The sequence below is a fragment of the Cariama cristata genome, unplaced genomic scaffold (assembly GCF_000690535.1).
Source record: "Cariama cristata isolate BGI_N322 unplaced genomic scaffold, ASM69053v1 scaffold7343, whole genome shotgun sequence".
Taxonomy (NCBI): Eukaryota; Metazoa; Chordata; class Aves; order Cariamiformes; family Cariamidae; genus Cariama; species Cariama cristata.
The window spans coordinates 3,725-28,508 of NW_009606568.1; the positions used below are offsets into that span (position 1 = coordinate 3,725).

Genomic DNA, 24,784 nt, shown 5'->3' on the forward strand with positions numbered 1-24,784 from the left:
ATGGCAGATAACAGGTATGTTGGACTGTTTTCTTGAAGTTAAATCAAGGTAGTTAGAGCTAACTGTATATCTGGTCTTCTGTGGGAGAATATTTTTTACCTGTGAAGAAAGGATTACCAAACTTGGATAAGAATAAAATGATAATGTTTTCTCTAACTAGACTGTGTTTCCTGGGAGCTAGAACAAAATGCTCATTTGGTACAGAAGATTCTGAGATTGTAGGGTATTTGATACAGAATTACTCTGTTCTTGGATTAACATAATTGGTGTTGTCTTGATTCAGTTTTCAGTGTTCATGTTTGAATGCTCTAAAGACTTGAAGACAACACTGATACTCAGTGTTTCTCTTATCTGTATGATTTAAACATGCAAAAGGCATAGTTTTTATAGCATTTTGGGAACAAATAACAGTGGTGTTAAACTGGTGTAAATACATATGTGATGCTGATCTTTCGAGCCTTGCAGTTCACCAGGGTAAGCTGGATAAGCTAGTCTATCCGATAACTAATAATCCCCATTTGCATATATGATATCTTTTCTCCTTTTGTATCTGAGTTAGGGTTAATTTTGGCAATACCCAATATGTATTTTGTGACATATAAACTGTCAGGGACCACAAGGAATGCTTGCTGGCTGTTAACTCATTCTGGGCCCTTTCTTTCTCCAGCACAGGAAGTGTGATGGAAGACGTTGCAGCAGGGAGATGGGGAAGACAGGGACATCTCTTTTTAGAGTAGAAGTGAATGTTACTATTAATCAAAACAACTTGAGACAGAAATTTGAGACAGAAAATAAACAAAGAGCTTTGATCTCTTGTTTATTTTCCTTTCTTATGTGTATCCTTTCTCATGTTTTTCTTCATCACTTACACTAAAAGTGTGTCTTGTCTTGTATTTTCACTTGTGAGTAATAACATTTCCCTGTCCAGAGTGACCCGGTGCAGATGAAAGGCCAGCCATTCACTTAATGAGATTAATTTGTGTGTCAGTGTTTTTTATTTTGGATTTTTGTGTTTTGTTTGGGTTTTGGATTTTTAAGGGTGGGGGTTTACCTTTCCTTTGCATCCTATTCACCATAGGAGAACTAGTTTCGTATCCAGACTTTTAAGTTTTGGGAAGCTTGAACACATAAATACATGTCTTTCAGTGGCATACTTGTTTATAAAACTTGTTCTGTAGTAAATACTGAAAATTCTAAACACTGAAAATTCAGAATACTTTTGTTCTTAAATGTTAACATTTTTATGAAGTGATGCCTTTTTAATATGTTACATTTTTAATTCTTTTAGTAAAACAGAAGATACTGCTTCGGATTCTGTGGAGGCTGCTAAAAATGCAAGTGACAAAAAAGGTAAGAAATACACAGTGGTAGGTAACATTACAAAGGTGGAATAAGCCTATTGCCTTTTGTATTGATACTTCTTTATCTGCAGTTCCGAAACCTTTACAGTCAAAACTACAGATGTGTTCGCTATTGAAAGCATAGTAATTGTTTCTAGGCTAACTATTCACTTTCTGATGTTTTCCATGTTTATTGCAGCCAAGAGCAAAATAAAGGCTATATTTTTGTAACGGTGAAAGTGTTTTTGCATATGTTGTGACTAGGATGCTTTGCTATTGCATGAAATAACCCACTAAACACTTGCAATAAGGCCTGTGTAGACTAGCTTTTAGCAACGTGCAATCTTTATCAGCATAATTATTGAAATGGGTAGTCCTGTATGTATGCTAGTTCTTTACTCTTGTTTGTAGGAAAATGCATGTTTATAATATGTCCTCTTGAGGTGGTTATTCTTAATTTGGAAGGTCTACAGATAACTGCTGAATAACGCGTTTCAAATTAATACTTCTGTGTGCGGGAAAGCTACTGTTCCATTGTTATTAACCTGAATGCTCAAATTTGTAAGTTATAGTGGAATGTGTTTCACATATGTGATCACTGAATGTTCTGTAGGTCTTGCTTACTACTTTTTTTAAAGAAAGTTTTTGTGACTGGCAATTGGCAATTGCATATAAACTGGTAGATACCATTGAATAATTCTTATAGTCAAGTTGGATTAAGAAAAAACAACAACAAAAACCCCAAACAAACAACACACAAACCCACCTATATAAATGTTTCAACAAGTTACTATGTGCTATGCAGTTTATTGTTTTTTAATGTCTTTGGGGAAGAGCAGTGAGAAAGAATGAAAAGATTCGAAAAGCAAATGTCTTCCCACGATGATGACCTGTGTGGTTCTTAGTAAGGGTTTTTAACTTGTAACCAGAAGCATTTTAGATCTGACCTCCCATAGAAATGTCTTCTGTGAACTGTTGTGATGAGTGTTTGAGGAGTCTTAGAGATTGTAAAAGTATCCTGATGTAAAAAATTAGTAGTTGTCAAGGAAATGATCGTAGTGCTGTACTACTTTTACAACTGTACAGTACACAAAGTTTTCGTCAATTTTTTCGGGAGTCAGACTAACCGGAAAACACTTTTATAAATGTCTTGAAAGTATAATTCGATAGTTCTTCTCTTGCAAATTTATATGTGGCTTATAAGCTACAGTTAATGTAGAGGGAGGATAGAGAAACTCCTACTTTGCAGTTTCTTACATAAAAGGGAAGACAGGAAATTTGCTTGTGTCATCAATGTACTACTTGCTTCTAAAAGCAAAGATTTGATATATTTGCAAAGAGAAAGGTGCCTTTTCTATCATTAACTGATTTTATCTTTCTGAAATCTGATCCTGAGGTAATTTTGCTTGAGTTACTAGTTAACTATAGTGGTGCTATTTGAGATCTGGAAGATATTGAGTATTTTTACTGTGACTACTCTTAAGACATGCGGTATGACAAAAGCACTATAAATACATTCATATTTGTTTTAAAAGTGGTTTTCTGTCTTCATAGAAAAGCTAGCAGACCAGGTGATGCAAAACCCGCAGGTCCTGGCAGCTCTGCAGGAACGTCTTGACAACGCGGCACTTACTCCTTCAAGTTACATTGAAACGTAAGTACAGGGCATAATAAAATCCTTGAAAGACTGAAAGCATAATAGAACATTATTACTGTATAATTAAGGTAGGAAATTAAGACAAATGATTCCCTAAAAAAATGGTTGACTTAAACTATGGTTCATAGTGGCCTACTTCTGGAACAAAAAGTCAAATTTTAGTTTATCTACACAAATTTGCAACCAAAATTTTATCCAGGTCAGTATTTTCCTTGGCTGTTATTATTATTCAGGTTAGAAATCCGCTCCCCCCCTCCTTTGTTTCTTTCTGTGACCTTAGTCTGTCAGGCTGTGCGTTGCACTGATTGATGATTTCTGTAAGATTGCCGTCCAGGTTGTAGTGGAAAGTTCAGGACCTGTAAATGCCTAGTTTGAAGCTTTGTTTTGTATTAAGTGTAGAGTAGACTTAAACTTTAAAATTTTGCCTTTGGTAGATATTTGTGCTTTTATTTATTGACTGGGAATAGCTGGTAGACTTTTTTTTTAAAAAAAAAAGTGCTATAAAGAGTTGTTTTTACCTGACTTAAGTGTTAATACTTTTCTGAGTATGACCCGTGAATCAAAACTTACTCCTGTAGAATGCACAGTTCTTATTTTTCATAGATGGATCAGCACAACTCTAGTCTCAAAGTTTAGGTGTAAACAAAGGTATTAATTTCAGATCTCTGAACTACACGGGGAGGGTGGTGTCCCCAGGGAATGGAACAGAAGATAACACCTTTGAGAAGAACTTGGGTAGGAGAGGTTTCTTTCAACTTTTTGAAATAGGTTTTGAAGAAATACGTACATTTGACATAAGCCTTTTATTTAAAAATTGCACTTAGTTATAAGCAGCCTATTTCACAGTGATATATTAAACAATGCTGAGGCAACTAACTTTTAACCCTAAAGAATTGGTTTTCTTTTAGTTTACCAAAAGCAGTGAAAAGAAGAATTGATGCCTTGAAACAGCTCCAGGTGAAATGTGCCCATATAGAAGCTAAATTCTATGAAGAAGTACATGATTTAGAGCGAAAATATGCTGCCCTCTATCAGCCCCTTTTTGATAAGGTGGGAAGACTGTATAATCTTTGTCTCCTTCTAGCTGAGTCAGTTTTATTTGCATGTATGTAATTTTACATCTTCAATTACATTTTTGATTTTTCTGGCACAGAGAAGAGAGTTTATTAATGGAGAAGCTGAACCCACAGACGCAGAGTCAGAATGGCACAGTGAAAATGAGGAAGAAGAAAAACTAGCTGTGAGTACAAGCAGGATAATGAACTACAGATATATCGGATTGTTAGGATGAATTCCTGTACAGTGTTTTCTGTGAAAGACTCGTATTTTTGGAACTAAAGGTTTTATTGGTAATGTGCTCTTGTGATGAATACACTGTTATGTCCAGTGAAAGCTTTTAAACTTTTAGTTTAGACTTTTTTCACATTTGTAACTGGAGTGAATTAATTGAAAAGTTGCCTTTGTTTGCACTGTCCGTAACCTGTTAACAGTATTTTTCTGATAATGGGTTCCATTCCGGTGCTACATGATACCCCAAGATAATAGAAGGCTGGCTGTTTGTTTGCCTGTCCCCTTTATTTTGGGGGACATAATTAGCTTTCATTTCCATAAGTACATATTAGGCGCATGTCACTTAGTCATAAAATGGAATTGGTCTAATACAATGCGTGCTGGCTAGTGGACTCCTAGTTGTCTATTGAGTAGGAACTATCTAGATTTAGGAGGGATAATATAATCTGTAGACTGCCTTTTACTCTCCTATCATCACTTTTGGAGATAGATAATTATGGCTGGCTGCTTTTTCTCAGTGCTGTGTTTGCCATTCTGTCAGGTTTTCTTTGCATTTTTCCTTGGCCTGTTTTCCTCCAGTTTCCTTTGGACACTGTTCTGTATACAAAGCGAATTGTTCTCTTTGGTTTTACTGATCTCATGAGATTTAGCATGACACAGTACTCCATGTGCATAAGCAAAAAAGGTTTGTTAGGCTTTGTGTAAATGCATCATTGACAAGCCATATTCCATGCAATTGTAAGATCAGAAACTTGTCTGGATGGCAAGTAAACTGCTGCTTCATGTCTTCATGTTCTTGGCTAGTTGTAACCCATGTAGCTGCTGTTCAGACGATCTTATGTATTTGCTGCTATCTAGTGGTGTAAAAGGAAAGGTGCAATACAACTAATACAGACTGCGAATTTCTGGGTTTTTGGGGGGGATGGAGTAGTGACTTAGTCATTCTTCTTTTTTATAACATTTGACATCAGTTATGTGTAGGGTATCCTGTATTACAAAAGAGTAATAATTGAGGACAGTGTAATAATGAAAAATAGCCACGAAAACCAACTTTACCAAGTATTCTGCCAAATTGTGAAGCTGAAACAGTATTTCACAGGGCAAAGTGAATTTTTAAATTTTTGGGTGAAACACTGTGAATGGCACATGAAGCTACAGGAATGAGCTGAATAGAGAAAGAGAAATGTATTTTTTTTTTTTCTTGTTTGTAGAAAGATAGACATGTGTGTTAATTATTTCTGTTTTTCAAGTCAGTGAAATTGTCACTCAGTTTATTTAGTCTTTGTGCAGAAGAATTCCAAATGAGTTGAAAGTAAATCGGAATTAAATGTACATATGTTTAGTTGTGTAAATAAACCTTGTGTCCCTTAACTTCATTTAGGGAGAAAAACCAGTATAAATTTTAAATGTTCCTTAAACACATCTTCAGAGATGGCAAATGTTTTGTACGTGTACCTCTGTTTATTAAATATATTAAGATGTGATTTCAGTTCTTAAATGTTTCTGTATTTTTTTCACAGGGAGACCTGAAAAATGTAGTGGTAATAGAAGAAAAAGCAGAAGCAGAAGAGACGAATGTCAAAGGAATTCCAGACTTCTGGTTTACTATCTTTAGGAATGTAGATATGCTAAGTGAATTAGTACAAGTAAGTTTCTCCTCTGAAAAGAATAACTTCTGTTGTGTGTTAAATGAATTGCAACTTTTTCCAATGACTAGTGAGTGCTTGTGGAATGTGTGTGAGACAAAATCTTTGAGTCTTCAGAATCCCTAGTATTATTTCTGAAGATGCTTGGATGGACAGGCACAACAGCTGACCCAACCTGCTAAACACTATGTGGATTGTTTAAGAAATGATCTTGTAACATTTGTAGATAAGAAAGTGGAAGTTTGTGCAGCTCACAACAGCTGTTCCCCTGTAGTTTTGTTAATTTAGTGCATAAGGGATTATTTTTGCAAGGATATTATAAGCATACCCATGGATTTGTTGAATTCATGTTAAATAGCTTATGTAGTTTTTCCCTTAGTTATATAAATTGCTTTTAAAGCTGTTAAGGAGGAATTCTCTGAAGCATATCTTTCTGTAAATCTCACCAGCACTAAATACCCTGAGCGAAGTTATTTTAGTTTTAGTAATGTTCATGCAGCCTAGCATGGTAGCAGCTTTATTTACCCAAAATGAGGCCTAAATATTGAGGATTTGGCACCTGGTATTTGCAACTATGATTAAGAAATTTGGATCCAAATCTGAACTTTAACTGAAATTGTTGAACAGTTACAAGGTTTGGGTCTTTCTTACGAACAGGTTAAACAAGCAAGCTAGGTTGACATTTTCTTCTTCTAAATATTGCCTGCTGAATAGGAATTTCTTTTTTTTTTTTTCTTTTTTTCTCCTTCTTAGGAATATGATGAACCAATCTTGAAACATCTGCAGGATATTAAAGTTAAGTTTTCTGAACCCGGACAGCCTATGGTAAGTTTTCTGTGGTTATTTCTCATTAAGATTGTCTTCATGAAGTGAATAGCGTTTCAAAATTTTCATTCCACTCTCTTCGGCTGGAATGTGTGTGTGTGGGTTCTTTTGGGGCTGATATCTTCATGCTTTGTATTTTAAAGATTTATCTTCAGCTTTCCTGAGCTTTGCTCTTTCATCCTTAGCCTGGACATCTCTGACGTCATTGTAGTTCCTAGATTAAATTCTGGCTCAATTCTATCTAGTTCTCCCTTTATTTTTCTCTCTCAAATTTCAAATTAGCTACTCTTACTAATAACGTTAGTGGCTGCATTTGGTTTGAAAATGAATTGTGGAAAATATTCTGGGTGCTACTTACTATATTCAATATTTCATCTAAAGAAGAGATGTGACTTGGTAGCATTAATCCAAAACAATGATGATGGATACTGTGCCTATTGAAAAGGACAGTAAAATATCTCAGAAGGTTTTTTGAAAGTGTACCTACTGAGTAATTTTTAAAGTACAACTCTGCCTTTAAGTCCAGTGTACAGAAACAGATGCTATGTTTGTTGAAAAGAAGCTGTTTTGTTGCTTATTTAAGTCATGCAGATTATACTTATTCCTTGAACCCCTTTTGAGGGGGAGGCAAGGAGAAGGATGGGATTTAAGCTGACACATCCTTTCCTTAAACTTCATCCTTGTGGCTTTTTCCTTACATTTGGTATTTTTTGTTTTGTCTTACGGAATTATAGTCTTCTGACAAAGTCTAAAATAAATGCAAGAAAAGAGTCATTGAAGATTCACGTAAGGATGGAAGGACTTTCTCAAAATACCTTTTCAAAGTTAATAACAGCTAAAGCAAAGTTGAGGGTTTTTGGTGTGTGTTTGTTTGTTTGTTTTTGAGTCCTCGTCTTTCTCCTATTAGTACCAAAATGCTTGAGCTGATAATAGGCAAGGGAAGTAATACAGACAAAGGAAAATTGGGACTTAAGTTCCTAAATATTGCTAGGGCTGAAGGAGAGGATATGAGTTTTATGAAGAAAATGAATTGTTTAAGCACAAAGTAAAGTCTTGTAAGAAGTTGGTGGTTTTTATCTTCAAGCATATCTATTTGGTGGCATTTGAATGATTAGGGAATAGTTGGTTTTGGCTACACCATTTTTTGTCCTCATTCAGCTTTGTTTTACAGTACCTTAAGTTGGAGAACTGCTCTTAAGACATCAACAAATTTATCTTGTTTCGCACTGTTCGTAACCTCTTGACAGCATATTCCTGTGAATAGGTTCCATTCCAGTGCTACATGAAATCCAGTAATGGAAGGCTGACTAATTCCATGTCCCTTCTCTACTTGGAGACAAAAGGATGCATTCCTGACTACTTGAGTGAAACCTGTTACCCAGTTGTGTGTGACTGTTGTCTGAAATTCTCTGGCTGTTGGAAATGGGTGCAGCAGTGGTAGCTTTGTACTGTAAAAAGTTCATATAACCAGTGTGTAATAAATACACTAATTCTGCTGGGGATTAGGTTTTGCCACTAAAAGAAATAGGTTGATAGTTAGGAATATTCTGATTTACCATTGACTCAAAGTGATTAACTGTAGTTATGGTCCTCCGAAAGTAGGTTCACCTGGCTGCAGTAATGGTGCTTCAATGGTTCTGTTTGCTATAGCCTGTACATATAAACTTTTATCTGCATGAAGCATAAGCGATTTCCTTACTATTTGCTTTTATTTATTTATAATCATGCAAATAAACTTCCATGTGTCTGTACAAATATAACTTCTGCCTAGATATCTATTTGGACATCAGGATCCTTAGCTAGCATATTCAGACCTGAACGATGCACCTGGGTATAACTTAAGTGGCTTAAAATGAGGAAGTTCTGTTTTTTTGAACTTTGTGAGAGCATCTCATACTACAGGGAAAATCTAGAAATACAGGCTGCAAAGATAAGCTAATATCAAAAGCAGAGATGTCCAAATAAAGGTTACTGGAAAGGTTGTTACAACATTTCACATAATTATGTGAAACTTTGAGCTTACCTAATTAGCAGGTATGGAATGAAATACTGAAATGCAGTCTCTGCAGATATTTTTGTCTTGCTAGTCCTTGGGATCCTGCATGCTAAGTAGTGGCACTGGTTACCTATTTATAACCCCAGTGGTGATTTGTGGGATTATTGTGTACAAGTGCTAGTCACTGGTAGTGGCTAAGCTAAGTTGGTAAATCTTCCCCTGAGCGTGTTTGCCAGAGGGAGATTTGCCTTAGCTGAAGACACCTTCCAAACCATACTAGCTGTCTTGAATTGCTTTAAAATGGAAGTAAAGCTGAAGTAGGATATGTGAAGCCAACACAGATATTCCAGTGCACATCTGGTTCCCAATGGCTTCCTTTCCATAAACTGTGAACTTGTGAGTTGGGAAGGCTGCTGTTTGGACTTTCAACCCTTTCTATGTTGTTGAACTGACCTGCAGACTTTTTCCTCCTTCAAGTAACTGAAGCAATGCTGCTGAAAACCTTTATTGTTTCCCCTGTTCCAAGGCAGTGAGTTTTGTTTTACTTTTAAATAGTTCATAGTTGATCCTGAGTGCAAAGTGGGCATATATAGCATTGTGTAAGCAGTTTTGAAAGCTTTACAGACCTGAAAATTGATGCATTGTGTATACTGCAATTTTCCACAACTGGAGCCTTTTGTTCTCCTTGTAAGAACCTGAATTTCTGCAAACAATTTTCAGGTGCCAGAGGAGGCTCAAACATAAGCAGAAACACCTGCTTCAGGTTGTAACCTGTTAAGACATGTATCATCTTAGGCTTCAGTTTATGGAGTCAGTGTTCTTTTGCAGGATTTTCTATTATCAAATGGGGAAAAAAACCCTCTGGTTTGTGGTGGAGCGCACTTTTTAAATACAGGCTCCTGCAATCTAAAATTTTTTTTTTAATCGGGAATAAAGTCTGTTTCAGTCTCTTGAGATCATGACATTGAATGATCAGAGTCGGGGGAGTAACAGAACCTGATGGTGGTGTTCTGATGTCAGAATGGCTTCAGAATAACAACTTCATCATCCCTAGTCAAAAGGTGATGACTAGGCTTCCATAGAAAATGAAACCAAGACTTTTCTCAAAGTACTTATTTCTAAGGTTGTTTTCAAGACAGCAGATTTACATGTAAAGGTGAATGAAGCACAGTAATTACCTGATTATAACTTGAATGTTAATACTAGCCGAGGTTGTTCTAGCTTCCTGCATGTTCAGGATTGGTTGACATTCTTCATTTCCTGCTTCTGCTGTAGTTTGAAAGATATGTTTGCCATTGAATTCTTACTTTTTCCTGTATTCGGTTTCATTACTGGTAATTCTGCTTATGCACTATTTCAAAGATAAAAATTAGTGGTAACACAAAATTATAATGGAACTTTTTTTTTTTAGTCTTTCTCATTAGAGTTCCACTTTGGGCCCAATGACTACTTTTCTAATTCAGTCCTGACAAAAACATACAAGATGAAGTCGGAGCCAGACAAGACAGATCCCTTTTCATTTGAAGGACCTGAAATAGTTGATTGTGAGGGGTAAGGAAAACTGGAAATTCAAAAAACCTTCTGAAGTAATAGTCTGTATTTTCCAGATGCTGTTTTCTCTTGCTATGGTAATGATTAACGAAGATAAAATAAAGCTTTTGCTGACTTAAAAACTGGGAATGTTTGTAGGGGTGATGATCTTAGCCTCGGCATGCAGAAGATACATAGATACGGATACATTTTAACATAGTGTGCATTTTAAATCTTATACCTTTCAAATTTAATAGATTCCTAATGAGGTAACAAGCCTTTATTTCCAGATAACTCAGTAAATTCATTTTAGTCAGTACATTTCATAGACCCCCATCCTCAGTTTGATAAGTAGCCTTAGACTCTCCTGGACTATTGTGCATCTCTTCAGCAATTTTTATTCCAGCAGTAGTTTTGAATCTGGCAGGAGTTGATTATATGTATGATCTGTTCTTTTAGCTTGTGTTGAGGCTGGAACATACTGACCACGCAGTTTGGTTCTGGCAGTCCTGGCTAATGCAGCAAATTTTTTTGGCAAAGTGTATTCAGAAACTGTGGGATGGTGAATTCTCATTTCTGTTCTGGAAGTCTAGTGAGTTGGATAGCACGTTAGAATTTTTCTTTGGGTGAAAGATCTTTCTGTGTAATCTAACCCTTTCTCTTCCTATCAGTGATCTTTGCTCTGTAACTGATGTTCAGTGCCACACTAAAGCAGAGCTGACACAACTGAAAAATGTTTTTTTCTGTTGTCCTGTCCTCCCCACCTTCAAGGATGTGTGTTTGGGTTTTGGTAGGAGAGGGTGTGGGGTTTTTTGTTTTGTTTTTTTTGTTTGTTTTTAAACTAACACTTAGGAAATGCCAAATACTTGCTTTCTTGAATGCACCCTGACAACCTCAAAACCTTTTGGCTTTTAGTGCTATATGTTGGCTTTTGAAATGAGTATACACCTGCAGTGAGGCACAACATCTACTTGCGTGTTTAGTGAAAGTTGTGTCTAAGTAAAAGGCTAGTCTATTTTGACGAAAACTTTAGTTAATTACAGCAAAATGTTTTCTGTTTAAGTCTTACAGAGGAATCCCTTTCTAAAATTGCTGGTATGTCAAAACTTTGATTTCAGGTCATGTTTCCAGATAAAGGTTATGGATACTAGAATAAGTAGAGCAGGAGAACATTTCTGTGGCTTTTTGTGTAGGTTAACTAGAAAACTGTTGACTTTGACCATCTATCTGTAGAACAAGATATTTTTAGGCACTTAAGGGTGACTGTGACACCACTATTTCCATTAGAAGAGAACTACCTGTGTTTACCACTCATTCTTTGCCATGTGTGGTTTTGGGTAAAACTATAGGTGGATGGAGAGACAAGTTTTAAGTGAGATAAAAGTGTCAGTTTGCACAGTAGCAGAAAGGAACTGAAAGCTCTTTCTAGCTTGCTGTACTTGACTGCCAAGTTGGTCTGAGCACTGCTCTTTGGAGAGCTGAAATGTGCCTTTCCCTGGCCACTCTTTGTGCATTTATTTTTAGGGTAACTGGACACCGCCTTGCCCTGTAGTGAGAGGACATCGTTTATTGTTTTCTACTGGTCTGACTGTTGGAAAAGTAATTCTCAACTGTTGAGATTTTTCTGGAATAGCTTAATCACATCCTTGCCTCCAGTAGTTGGGGCAAAGAGGTATTAACGGATGGATGGGGTGGGGACAGTGATTACACTGCAAAGACAAACTATCTAGCTTTTTCATAGTTGATATGTCCAACATACACATAGTCTCTAGCACTCCGATGCATCTACTTGACATCTTGTCAAGTAGATTCAGTTGCCAGTGTGTGTCAAACTAGCTTTATCTAGAGAATGATAAGCCATCTTTGCCTTGATGTTTGTTGCTCTAATGCTCAGTTCCTTATTTTCACTGATGTCTTGTGTTAAAATGCTGTTTCCTACATGTTTTCTCTAGGTGTACTATTGACTGGAAGAAAGGAAAAAATGTTACAGTTAAAACAATCAAGAAAAAACAGAAACACAAGGGTCGAGGCACAGTTCGGACAATTACTAAACAAGTACCTAATGATTCTTTTTTTAACTTCTTCAGCCCAATAAAGGGTAAGCTTGGAAACTGAGAATTTAGGATTGTTAAATTATGTTGTGTTTTATTTATATGTATTTGTATTTATACAGCTTAAACCTGCAAACTAATCAAACTGCTGCATTGTATACTTTCTTCTTACTACAGGAAGATAGCAAACTGCAGCCCATCCAAACAGATCACTTTGTTCTGACATTATTCTGTAGAATTTGACCATTAAGTGTGCTGTGTAAACAGGATTCATAGTGTGGAAAGAGTCTCATGTAGAATCATCTAAAGAAGTTGACTTGTTTTACCACAGGATGGCTCCATGCATCAGTTTGAGGTTTTTAACATACAAAAGAAATATCTTCCAGTGTTGGTCAAGTTATAGTCTATGTGTTTCATTTAAACCTTTGTGTTAAGTGACAGAAGCTTCCTGTGGTTTCTTCTGTGAGCATACATACGTTCCTAATCTTCCTAGTTGATGTTAGATGTGTACTCACGTATTTCAAACAAATTAGATGGATTCCAAAACCATTATTTATTCTTGATACATCTCCCATCGTACTAGTTTTCCAAACATGGATGGAAGAAGCGGTTTACTTTGTGGAGTTCAGAGATGTACTGAACAAAATGGACATTGATTCTCGATTCAGTCATAGGCTATTATGAACTACCTGTCCCTTCTAAATACCACTGCAAATCTCCATGTACATGGGGATAAGAAACAAGTGATAAGTATTTCCGAAGTTGGAGTTTGTTTGGTACAGAAATGTCCTTTGACTTCTCTTTTTTTTTTTTTTTTTTTTTCTTTTGTTACAAGTAGTTGGTGCTTTCAGAAAGGGATAGAGATAGAGATTTGTTTGCCTTTGCCTCATGGTGGTGTTTGTTTTTTTTTTTTTTAAATATTTAAAGGACATGCTCAGGAGGTAGCTGTATAAGAAAGATAAGACTATGACATCTGGCAGTTGATACTTGCATTTTCAACTTGAGAACAGACTAAGCCAAATTGTCACTTTCGCAGTAGGATCACAGTACCATGGAATCTAAGTAGAGGAGTGAAATCTGGTTTTGGGTTTTGTTGTTGTTTTTAAACAAAACAACAACAAAAACACAAACCAAAAAACCCACGCTGTTCCTTACTGGTTACAGTACCAAGCCTCTTCTCAACTATGCTTTGCAAATTGACAAAATGTTAATCTACTTGGTAGCATCTGTGTTTGGGAGGAGGGGGTTGGTAGTGCTCTAGCAAAATAAAGTTACTGTAATTACAGCATTAATATAGAAACAAAATGTGTTGCTCTTTGAGGGGAGAAATGTGATCTGCATGCCTTCTGAACCCATCTTGGTAGAAAGAGTATTTCCTGTGCAAAAATATTTGACACCAAAATGGCAGCTTTGATGCTCTCATTACAGCACATGAAATTCTTGCAAGTGCAATTTCTGTGGGTTTAATTTAGGATGAATCTGAATCATCTTTAAAGGTTTGGTAGTTAGCTTCTGTAGACTTTAACCTCAGCCTTCTCTGGTGTGAGAAGGTCTTTAATACTGTGTTTTGTCACCTTGAATGTTGAGGTGGGCTGGACTATACAAACTTTTCTTAAATTTACTGTCTTGTCTTTTTGCAGTGTCTGGTGATGGAGAGTCGTTGGTAAGTTTACATTTCTGAAACAACACAATTGTTCATTGCCGTGTCTTTTTTGCTAAACATCTCTATAGTGACTGTTTGGGTTCTTTTATTAAGTACAGTGTATTTTTATCATTATTTTTGCTTTTGCCAAAGCTGAGCTTCATCTTGATAAAATGAAAGATACTGTTGTCTTGTCCAAGTAATCTGTTGACATTTTGCTCTTACACATCTTACTGATCCAATACATCTAAAATGATCGTGGTTGGGAAGAGGTCATTATTTTCTCTAGCCATTCAGCACTGTTGTGTGGCTGGTATCTGATTTTTTTCTTTTTCTTTTTTTTTTTCTAATCAGTCTGAAGCATTCTGAACAATTCTGTAACATCAGGTGTCAGAACCACCGAAGTCTGTATGAGCCTTTTTGGTACAAGGAGTTTCAGCAGGCCAGTAGCCTGTGTGTAGAAAGTAGGAAACTTTTAAAATAAATCTCAATTCTGCAAATCTGGATTTAGACTTGTGATATTTCATTTATTGTTACAAAGTTAAGTACACCAAAAGTACGTGTGACCTGAAAGTTGATGTTAATGACAGTCTTGACGTTTTTCAAACTTAACTTTTAAATACTTTTTAAATACTTTTGTATACCTCTGTATACCTCTGTAGCTCATGACATTTTTAGTAGAAAAATCAAACTGAATTGCTTTACAGGATGAAGATTCAGAGTTTACTTTAGCAGCAGATTTTGAAATCGGGCACTTCTTCCGTGAAAGAATAGTCCCTCGTGCTGTGCTGTATTTCACTGGAGAAGCTATAGAGGATGATGATAATGTATGTATGCTATCAGCATTTTGTTTATTAGTCACCATGTAGATAGAAACATTCTCCTTTTCTGATTAGACAAGTATGTAGTATTAATTACGTGAGAATAACAAAAAACCTGAAGAGGTTCCTGTTACTTAGGAATAGGAAAGAATCATTCAGTTTGCTATGGGTTGTTAAATTTTTGCTTCTGGAAGGGGCTTAGTTTTGGTTACTGTGTTTGAGTATGCTAGAGCTATTACTGCAGAAGATTTTATGCAAATATAGCAGAGCTAATAAAACTTTGGCTTTGTTTTTCAGTTTGAAGAAGGTGAAGAAGGTGAAGAGGAGGTGAGATGCATACTGTGTCTTTTATAGATAACTAGTTACCTACTGCATTCCAGTTGTAGAAATAGTCCTATATGGAGCAGAAAATAGTTGTTCGTAAATGCTGCTGTGTATGATACCTCTTTCCAAAAGAGTTCAGCATTCCTGACTTACAAAATCTATGGGTGTTTTTCCTCTTCACAAAAGTACTCTCTGCAAGAACATTTATCCATTTTTTTTCTAGTATTTTGAAAGCTACTTTCTGACATGAGTCAAAAATTAAAGACGAGCTTTTTCCTTGAGTGTACTGCATGATAAAAACCTTCAGTCTTATTTTTAAATACCTGTTACTTAAGAAGTAGTTGAATTCAGCTGTCAGCTTTTAGTTGTCATAAGCTTGAAGACTGCGCCTTGCTAAATGTAAAGTAAAAAAGGAAGAGTGTTCAACTGCTTGGGATAAAGGCTTAATTTAGGCTGGAATTTCTAGTATACCAAGAGCTCTGGTCCATTGACAGTAGTGTTGTATGAATACAAACATACTGTAGAGGCTTTGCACAAAACCACTAAATGATACCATGCTTAAATGAACTAATATTCTCTACAGATAATTATATTTTTATTTTACTGCTTTTACTGTGGTGTTCTTGCTAATTGGTTAAAGGTACCTACCTGACTGTCATCAAGTTCACCATAGTAGAGTACATCAGAAGTTACTGAGCTGGTGGTCTGATGTGAGCTGGCAGCCTTCAGCATGCAGTCCCTTTTTTTCCCTTTGCAGGTTGCCATACAGACTTCTGGGCTTAGGCTGTTGAGTGACTAAACATTTTCTTAATTTTATTTTTTAAGCTGGGTCTTGGTAGAAGCGTACATGTATTTTTAATCTGTCTTCATTGCCAGATGGTACTACCTGGCTGTAGTCACGTGTACAACAGAGTGCAAAAATACTGCAAAATCCTCTGCAGGAATATGTAGTCTGTCCATAGTAATCCAAATAAGCGGAGATTCTTTGGAAGGAGGTCAAAACAAAGAACAAAATTAGACATACATACTTATTACCCGAACTGTAAAATTCCAAATAATATGTAAGGAAGAAGTTAAAAAATTGCTGGGAGAGTGCAGCAGCAGCTTTTGAAGGAAGATTGCCTTAAGCCATGCTGAATCTTTTAAATCTATGTTTTTAAATAATCTTTTAAAGATTTTGCTTTAAGATTTTGAAGATGCTGAATTCTTTTAAGTCAGCCCAAGTAGTTTTAATGTTGACATCTGAAATGCTCTGGAATTACACTGGTAATATAATTTGCTATTTTGTTTTTTCTCCATTACAAGTAGTTGCACTTTTAACCTGTTTTAATTTCTGTTAGTTTATCTCTATTTTGTCATAGGAGTTGGAGGGGGAAGAGGAGGGAGAAGAAGAGGAAGATGCAGAGAGTGATCCTAAGGTGAGTGGTTTTGTGTGCTTAGTCATAACGCAGACTATAATAATGAGCAATGTAACTAAGGTTGTAATAGTTTCTGGAAAAGATTAATAAATTATTAAAAAAACAAAAAACCATCCTAGCTTCTGACTGCAATGTTTTCATCATCTTCAGCACTCAAATTGCTCTTTGAAGAAAAGTTAATGTTTCCATAAGTTGAGAAAATGTAGGTTTTGTCTTCCAACCTGCACCAAGAAAAAGATAATTTCTGAACTGTGTGCCTTTACTTCTTAATGGTATCTCTGTATAATAATGATACATATTTTTCCTTTAGAAATGTCATATTCAAATGTTCTGTGACTAGACTTCAACTTAGAATTAGTGTGACAAATCTCAACTAGCTCATTTATTTTCTTTTTCTTGGAATTATTCTTTTTGGTTGTTCTGATGGCTGCAGGTTAGACTCCCGCATGTCTATACTCAGCTAGAAATAAAAAAAGGTAGTCCGCAACTTTGAATTTTAAACTTTACGAGACATGGTTTAAAATTCAGCCTTAAGGGTTAGTGCTCTTTCTGATAGGTATCTTTCAGTCCTTCAGTCATGGAAAAGTTGATGCTTACATTTAGTGAAGCTGGAACAGTGATGACAGACTTGCATTCATTTGATTCTTAAAACATTAGCTTTTAATTTTTTTATAAAGGCACAGATGAAAAAAGTGAAGGGCGTGCAAAACCATTTGATCTTTGGATGAAAGTCTTAACAGCAGCTTAACATGTCACTCTTCTGACATAGAATTTTATATACATCATCATATCACTAGTAAATGCTTTTTGTCACCCTTATTAAGAATTGAGCATGTTTTTCTTTAATGAGAGATACTGTATACTAAAGAAAGTCTGTCTTGTGGAAAAATTGATCAAACAGGATTAGAGTGGCAGAAATGAGTATTCTTGCTCTGCTCTGCAGGATCAAAATGCAGTGGTGTACCTGTAATGGGGAAAAGTTGGACAGCTGAGAAACAGTGTTAGTTCTGAGTCAGAGTATATTTATGCTAAGTATCAAATATCCTTTTAAAGGATTTGGTATTCTGTAGGAAAAAAGCTTAAGGTATCTTGGAAGGTTATGGTTGTTGCCTCCTGTATTATTTTGTACATTTCACTTTTCATTCATGCTGACAGTTCCTTTCAATTTTTTCCCATTTAGGTGTAATTTAAGTCTGTTTATCATTCATACATTTCTAGGTAAGGTGGAATTCCATTCATACCTAACTTCCAAGAGTCCCATTTGTAGCCATGCAATGTGGTTTGTTTTCTAGGGTTTTCTGTTTTGTTTGGTGGTTTTGTTGGTGTCTTTTTTTTTTTCCTTGTATAGGGAAAAGAAATGTGGGAATGGTTACTTCCAAGTTTAGGTTTTATTAGTAAAAAATAGAAAGAAATTAGTATAGAGATGAATGCCTTTAAATCATATAATTAAATTAGATTTGTCAGAATGACCTCTCTGCCTTCCTGGCACAACTTCTGCTTTGTCTTTGTAGCAGTCAAACTGTATTGTATATACACATGATGAAAGATACTGAGACTTGTCAGACTTTATTTTTTTCCCTGTTTCTGATTTGGTGTTGTGTCTCTTTACTGTTTCTAGTGTACTTGCAAATTATTTCTTAAATATCTCCTCTGCTCTTCTTGAACTCTTGTAAGTCGTCAGCTTACTTAGTGTGTCTTTTCCAACATTATTCTTGTTTATGCTGCCTGACAAAGGCAGTCAGTCACTCTTAGAGGCCTTTTCTTGAGCTCTCATGATTCTGAACAGGTAATGCTCTCCTGCTCATCTGTCTATTTAAAAGAAGGAAAAAAAAAAAAAAAGTTCCTTCTGTGGTATACTGTTGTCTCTCACTTTTCATCCCATGCCTCATAGGGAACAATGCCTGTAACAGGCTCCATATGTTTTTTCACCTGTATGTTAGGCTTGTATCTTTTTTCTTTGGTTACTTAGGAGAAGCTATAATCTTTCCAACTCATTCCCTCTCTGCATAGATAATGGCCGCCTTTGGCTTTGTTAAACTGAAGGATTGAGCTCTGTGTTGGTTTTGTTGTTTTCTTTTTTTTTATTTCTGATCTGATATGCTTTGAGAAGCCAGCCACCTTGCCTCAACATACTTGGTCTCTATTCACTTGCAGTGGTAGAACATTCATTTGTCACAACAGCTTATGTGTCATCCTGCTGCAATCTGTTACACAGATGTCTTCCCTTCTTCCATTAAAAATTGGCAGCCACTGGCTTCTGTTTTTCAAGTCAACTTGGAATTTGTTTGGTTCTTTTTTTCTTTTAAGACTCATACCCATAATCCTGTTTTCTATTCCTTCTTCTGTTCATCCTGTTTTCTGGTCCTGTTTCTCCCTGTCCCCTGCCCATCTTTGCCTTTCAGTTCCGCCCCCCCCCCTTCTTATATCTAGAATAGTTTTCCTTTTCACGTACATAAAAAATAATTGTTCTTTGTTCTGTTTTCCTTTCAAATCCAGTTTCTCCTCTTCAGTCATTTGCGTATTACCTCCTCCTTTATCATTGTACTACATTTGCTACATAAATGTCAACACTTTCTGCTTTGTTAACTTTTCTTCCTTCCTTTCTCTCACTCCTGTCAGTTTAAGTACATTTGAGTTGTGCAGTTAGAACCAGATCATTATCATCTCTTACGCAAAGCACTTATGCTGTATGTAAGTTGTGGCTTTGGAAGACTGAGCAGTCAGATGATTGGAAGTAGCTTCAGAAGATGCTACAAAAACAGATAATGTAGCTTGTTGTGTCTAGTATATTCTTCTGTGTGCTGCATGCCCCGTTCCTTTAGCTGTCTTTATTTCACGTTACTGATGCTATGCTTGAATTGAGAAGTAGCTGGCAAGATAATAAGAGAATGCTCTTTTGAATTGTGAACTAAAAAGCTGCTGCGGGCAGAGACTGCATGTGCTTCAAGGTGCTTAGTCTGTCTTTTTAAGTAACACTGGCAGAAGGGCCTGTTAGCAGTGAATTCATTTTCAGAACCTTTGAAGCGTTCTGTCCAGTTGAGGAGGGAGTTCAGACCACTTGCTTACTTTACTCCAGTTAGCTCTGAGTTTACTTCCTGTGTATTTATTTGATATCCTTGCTTTTTCTTATTCAATAACATAGATTAGAAAATGAACAAAGATAAGTTTTAGCTTTAGGACCCCTAACTGGACTATTTCATGGTAAAACATTTGAAATATTGAAAGGTTTTCTTCCTCCTCTGCTGGAAAAGACATCAGCTTTAGTGCCTACTGCCTGCATTGATCCCACTGTTGGCAGCAAAGTCTGTTTGGAAGTCAGATAGGATCTTGATGGGCTGCCTGTGCCTGCATGGCTACTTTAGCAGATGGGAAGCTTCCCAAAGAGTGATCTGTAAAAGTGAGGAGGTAAAGGCTCGGTTGCTCTTTGAAGCACCTAGGAATCTATCCAGCCTAATCTGTTTAAACACTGAAGATTAATAGAAATTCAGGGTCTCTTTCAGCAGTAACTTTATGTGAAAAAGATCTTGTTCGAAAGGATTGAATTGGGAAGATAAATGGCATGGATACTTTGGGCTTATGCCCCCATCCTCTGGACACCAGATTAATTGGCAGGGTAGACGCAGTGACCTGTGTGTATGAAAGCCATGAAAGCAATATTACTTCAGACCTGCTTTTCTTCTCCATTTCAGCACAATGATCCTGCAAATTTTAGGTGAAATTCCCTCTTTAAATTTGATGTGTCTTCTATGTCCAGGAGCAGCTGATGCAGTTTAGGTGATGTAATTGCTGATGTCTGAGCAAGTGGTCTGTACGTAAGCTAGTTAGCTGAAGTTTCTTGTGTTGTTCTCCTGGGTAATCAAATGCAAGAAGAAAAATGTTCATTGTGGCAAGAGTTTTGGTTTGTTGGGTTTTTTTTAATACTGAGATACTGAGCAAGTGATGCAATAAATAAGAGGCAGTGGCAAAAAAGCTTTATATTGATGCTTGTTAGCAAAAGAGAGAAAATAGGCAGGAGTCCCACTTATTTAGCTTCTATATCTCCATTGGAACAGCATCTCAAACTGAAATCAAAGGCCCAGAGTAGTTTAAACTCCTTACATAGAATAAGTAAATATTATGAAATACTTTAAAGATACAAAAATTTAAAAATCCTACCACTTTTCATATGAACTTAGTCATTGCTTGTGACTACTATGGAGAATCTGTTTACGACAAGAATTCTTCTTTGTCTCTGTAGCACTAGTAGTGAACTTCAGTACATGTGTTTGCTGCTAAATTTATTTTAAAGAAAGATGCAATTCCTCTTTGACTTTTCCAGTTAAAGTCTCTCTGGTCTTTATTGCCTGGCCAATGCACTTTACAATCTTTCTAAGATATCTTGGAAAGTTAATTTAGGGAAATACAGCATGAATGGAAATCTTGCTAGAATGGGCAGATAAATAGTGTGGGGTCTATCTAAGGCAAATAAATGGATTGGTAGTGGCTGGCTGACCAAATGTCGCCAACAGTCTGGGCACTGTGGGAAGAGCAGGCTCAAGCTTAATAGCCTTACCTGAAGGAGTATGGATGTAGTACCTCCATCACACTCGCAGCTTGGAGTCTGGTCCTTGAGCTTACAGGAGGCATTAGAGGCCAAAGATAAGTTTCAACATGCATGTGCCTGATGGGGCAGCTGTAACTTGAAGAAAGTTGTAGTCATCTATCTGTGCTGTTGTCATCTCGGGGTTAGACACTGAGATGCTTTATATGAGGCTGAGGGATAGCTGGAGGCGATGTGGAGCTTACGTGCTGGCTTGCTCTGTAAGAGCAGTGCTGTGCTGTTGAAATGGTGGAAGAAAATTGATTATGTTGGAATCTGGATCTGAGATACTGCCTTGTTACTTATGGCTTGCTTAAACTTTTTATATATATGATCAAGATAGATATGCCCTCAACTGTAAGCTAAAAATAACATAAATAGCAGCGTTTCTCTCAAAATTCTCCAACAACTGACTCATATCCGAGAACCCCTTAAACTGCAGGATTTTTTTCTCTGAGAGCAGTAATCAGCGCTGAATGTCCTTAAGAAGGAACTTTGTCATCTCTCTGACTCAGTTTTTACAGGATAAAGATTTATATGCAATAATATGATTTAAATGTTTACAGAAACTAAGACAAGTATAAAGAAAAGATAATGAAGTTTATTAGAAAATATAACAAGGGTTTTGATTATCATTAAAATTCAGCTCAGATGGTTGCAGTGGTCAACCTAAGTGTGTCTGACATAAATATAACAAGTGAATAGGAAGGAGGGAGGAAGATGGCAAGATTTTTTAAAGTACTTTCTAAATAACAGGTTTGTTACTTGATTGTGGCTTTTATTCAGAACTCATGAGGGAGGGGAAATGATGCTGTGTACTACTCTGTGGCCATGTTCAAATACAAAGCAGTTATAAGAAAAACAGGTACTCTTGGAATGCTTTTTGATAAAAATGTTGCCATTTTTTGCCTGTTTCTAAATAAAAAGGAATAGCATGCAACATATTACCAATGGCAATCAGATTTTCCTTTTTTTTAGAGAGACAGAATGCTAATTTTGTGTTCTGTGTAAACATATCCCTCTTTTCAAGACGGAATTCATGCTGTCTTTAGTCCCAGATCAGTGAAAATGAATTCACATCGGTGTTATTTGGAACCCCAGGCAGATGAGAGAGTACAAAGTTGAAGTTAGCCAGATGTGCTGGGGGAGGAAAACCACAAGGAAGAAGTCTGAAAAGTCTTTGGCCTGTCTGCGTACAGGAGACAGCATTTAGCTTTAATCCAGACTTCCAGCAGGAGTGGTAGTGACCGCTATAACCCTAAAGCCGTTTAGGTGAGGAAGAGAAAAACAGTCTGAGTTTAGTGCAGATTATCAAGAGCAAAACTTATCATAAGGAATCTTAGTTGCACCTGTTCTTCCTCACTACAGGCAAAATGCTTAAATTGTCTTAGCTCTTGGTGACTTGATGCATAATGAACTTTTGCATATTTACTTCTTTTACAACACATAAAGCTCTTTAGGGTAGTCACTAAGATACATTTTATTTTGCGGCCAGTGACATTCAAGGTGTCATGTTTTATACCTGTATTTTTTACTAGAATTCAGCAGATTTCTGTGACTGCTATTTCTTCATAATAAACTACATTAAGAACAGTAGAGAGAAGCAAACAGGAAATACACTGAATAAATTATCCTGCTTTCTAAGAATCCTGGTTTACGACAAAAAAGTGAGAAGTGCAGTGTAAAACCTGGAGCTCTTAGCTGTTTGAGTACTTGTTCTCCTTCCCAAATACACTTCCTTTTGCCAAAGGGGAAGTTGGTTTACTGCCTGATGAAGGTGTTTCTACTTTTACATATTCAGATTAACATGTGGACTTCTTACTCAGTGTTAAACTGTTGAATAGTTACCTGCTGGTGATACAGAACCTAGAAGAAATCAACACATTAATTACATTTTTATCGCCTTAGCAGAAAGGACAAGGCTTCTAAAGAAAAAACGCAAGCGTGCTGCAGAATAAGTAGCCTGCCTTCCCTGCCTGCCTCCCTCCTCAGAGGTAGTGAGGAGGTGGCAGTTTGTTGTTAAACTGTTTAATACGAACTGAAAGTCAAATGAAAGCCTCTGGTTGCAGGGAGTAGAGGGTGGTTTGCTTTCTTGTTTGTTTGATCCTTGGCCTACTGGATGGAGTGTAAAGAACGCAAATGTAGATTAAAAATATTATGGGGTACCAAGTAGTTGGGGGCAGGGGGAAGCCCAATAAATATGATGACTGCTGTTAAGACCTTTGTGATCTAGCTTGACTTTATATGTAGCTTTTTTGTACATGCTAGTGATATCTCTAGCTAATTCAAAACTGCATAGTCAGTTTCTTGTATTTGTTGAAATATTTTCTTGTATGCCATTTTTATTTTTAACTGTTGGGTTTTTTTTGTTTTTCCTTTTATACAGAAAGATTCCAGCCAACCTGCTGAATGCAAACAACAGTAATAAGGAAATACCACTTGGAAGTGATATTTGAACAACTTGTAACAAATATTTGGATACCTGGCCTGCAGTTCAGGATATTCCATCGCTGCAGCACAATCTTATTAACAATGCTTAAAATTAATTTGTTTTAAAATGCATGATTTTCACTAACTTTTCTTTATTGCTTAACATGTACAGTGGCAACTTCAATGCATTTGGGAAATATGAGGTTTAAATAAAGCACACTCTACAGCCGTTGGTACACTGTAGCTAAGTATGTCAGCAGGCCTTTAGAGCCTTTTGCCCTATGCATAGGGGAATAGTCCAGACTACCAAGTGAGGATTATCCATTTTCTTGTTAAACATTGGAAATTGTGGAATAGCAATGTGCTGAGAAGCTAAAGTAAATGGATTACATGTATGGTAGCTGAAACAGATAGAGCAATATGACTTTTTTGCTAGTTCCCTCTCCCCTTTTTTAATGTTTCTTGCAACCTACAGATTGAACTAGTGCTTGAGCAGCTTTAAATGTCATATTTATTATCTCAGTAAAACCAATTGAAGTAATTTTACTTCATTGAAGGGGGTGTCATATTTGAGACTTAGTTGTTCATCTTACTATTTATTTATTCATGTTTGTAAGTACTTTGACAGAATTAGTGCTTTTTAATAGTTTTTAATATACTTGAAAATCTTCTTCCTCTTTTGCATACAATATGGGTACTTGTAAAACAAATAATTTGAATTGGTCTCAATGTAGTAGTCTAGACAGAAGAAATGAACTTGCATCAAAATGACAACTCTTCTGGATGAAGATCAAAATGCAAAGGCCAAACTGTTGCTGTTCGTGGAAGTGGGTTGCAGCCAAAGAACCAGAAAATTTCCAGTAGTCTTATTGCTTAGTGTCCAGCATGGAAGGACCTTTCACTATGAACACATAAATCTATCAAAATTCAGTACAATAAATCTGAAGTTTTGGTGTCTTACTTGCAACACTGAAATTATTCCATTCCACAATTTGTTTTATTTAAAGCTTTGAAGTCTTCAAAACGACCTTTTGTTGTTGTGTGGCACTCCAGGTACACGTTTCTAGTTTCAGCATCCATTGCCAACTTCTGGCAGCAGTTGAATAGCAGCTGTATCAACACTGTGACCAGGCATGTAGAGTGCTCCAGCCTTACCTTACACATTTGTAACTTAATACAGTGTTTTCAATTTGTACAGAATAGATAGAATATTCTATTAAAGTTGTGAAACATGA

At 36.4% G+C, this 24,784-nt stretch overlaps 1 protein-coding gene across 2 annotated transcripts; it reads left to right on the top strand.

Annotated features, from left to right (window-relative positions):
- On the top strand, positions 1–24,784 carry NAP1L4 (nucleosome assembly protein 1-like 4). 2 transcript variants are annotated; one of them, XM_009696404.1, is made up of 15 exons: positions 1–14; positions 1,289–1,350; positions 2,895–2,994; positions 3,906–4,047; positions 4,151–4,237; positions 5,808–5,933; positions 6,687–6,758; positions 10,166–10,305; positions 12,237–12,382; positions 13,976–13,998; positions 14,685–14,804; positions 15,096–15,125; positions 16,484–16,540; positions 17,721–17,758; positions 23,506–24,784. In XM_009696404.1, exons 1-14 carry the CDS (start codon positions 1–3, stop codon positions 17,724–17,726), a joined length of 1,125 nt encoding a protein of 374 aa, XP_009694706.1. In that variant the 3' UTR covers positions 17,727–17,758; positions 23,506–24,784. The 2 variants fall into 2 exon arrangements, with proteins under 2 accessions (XP_009694706.1, XP_009694705.1); XM_009696403.1 differs by lacking the exon at positions 17,721–17,758.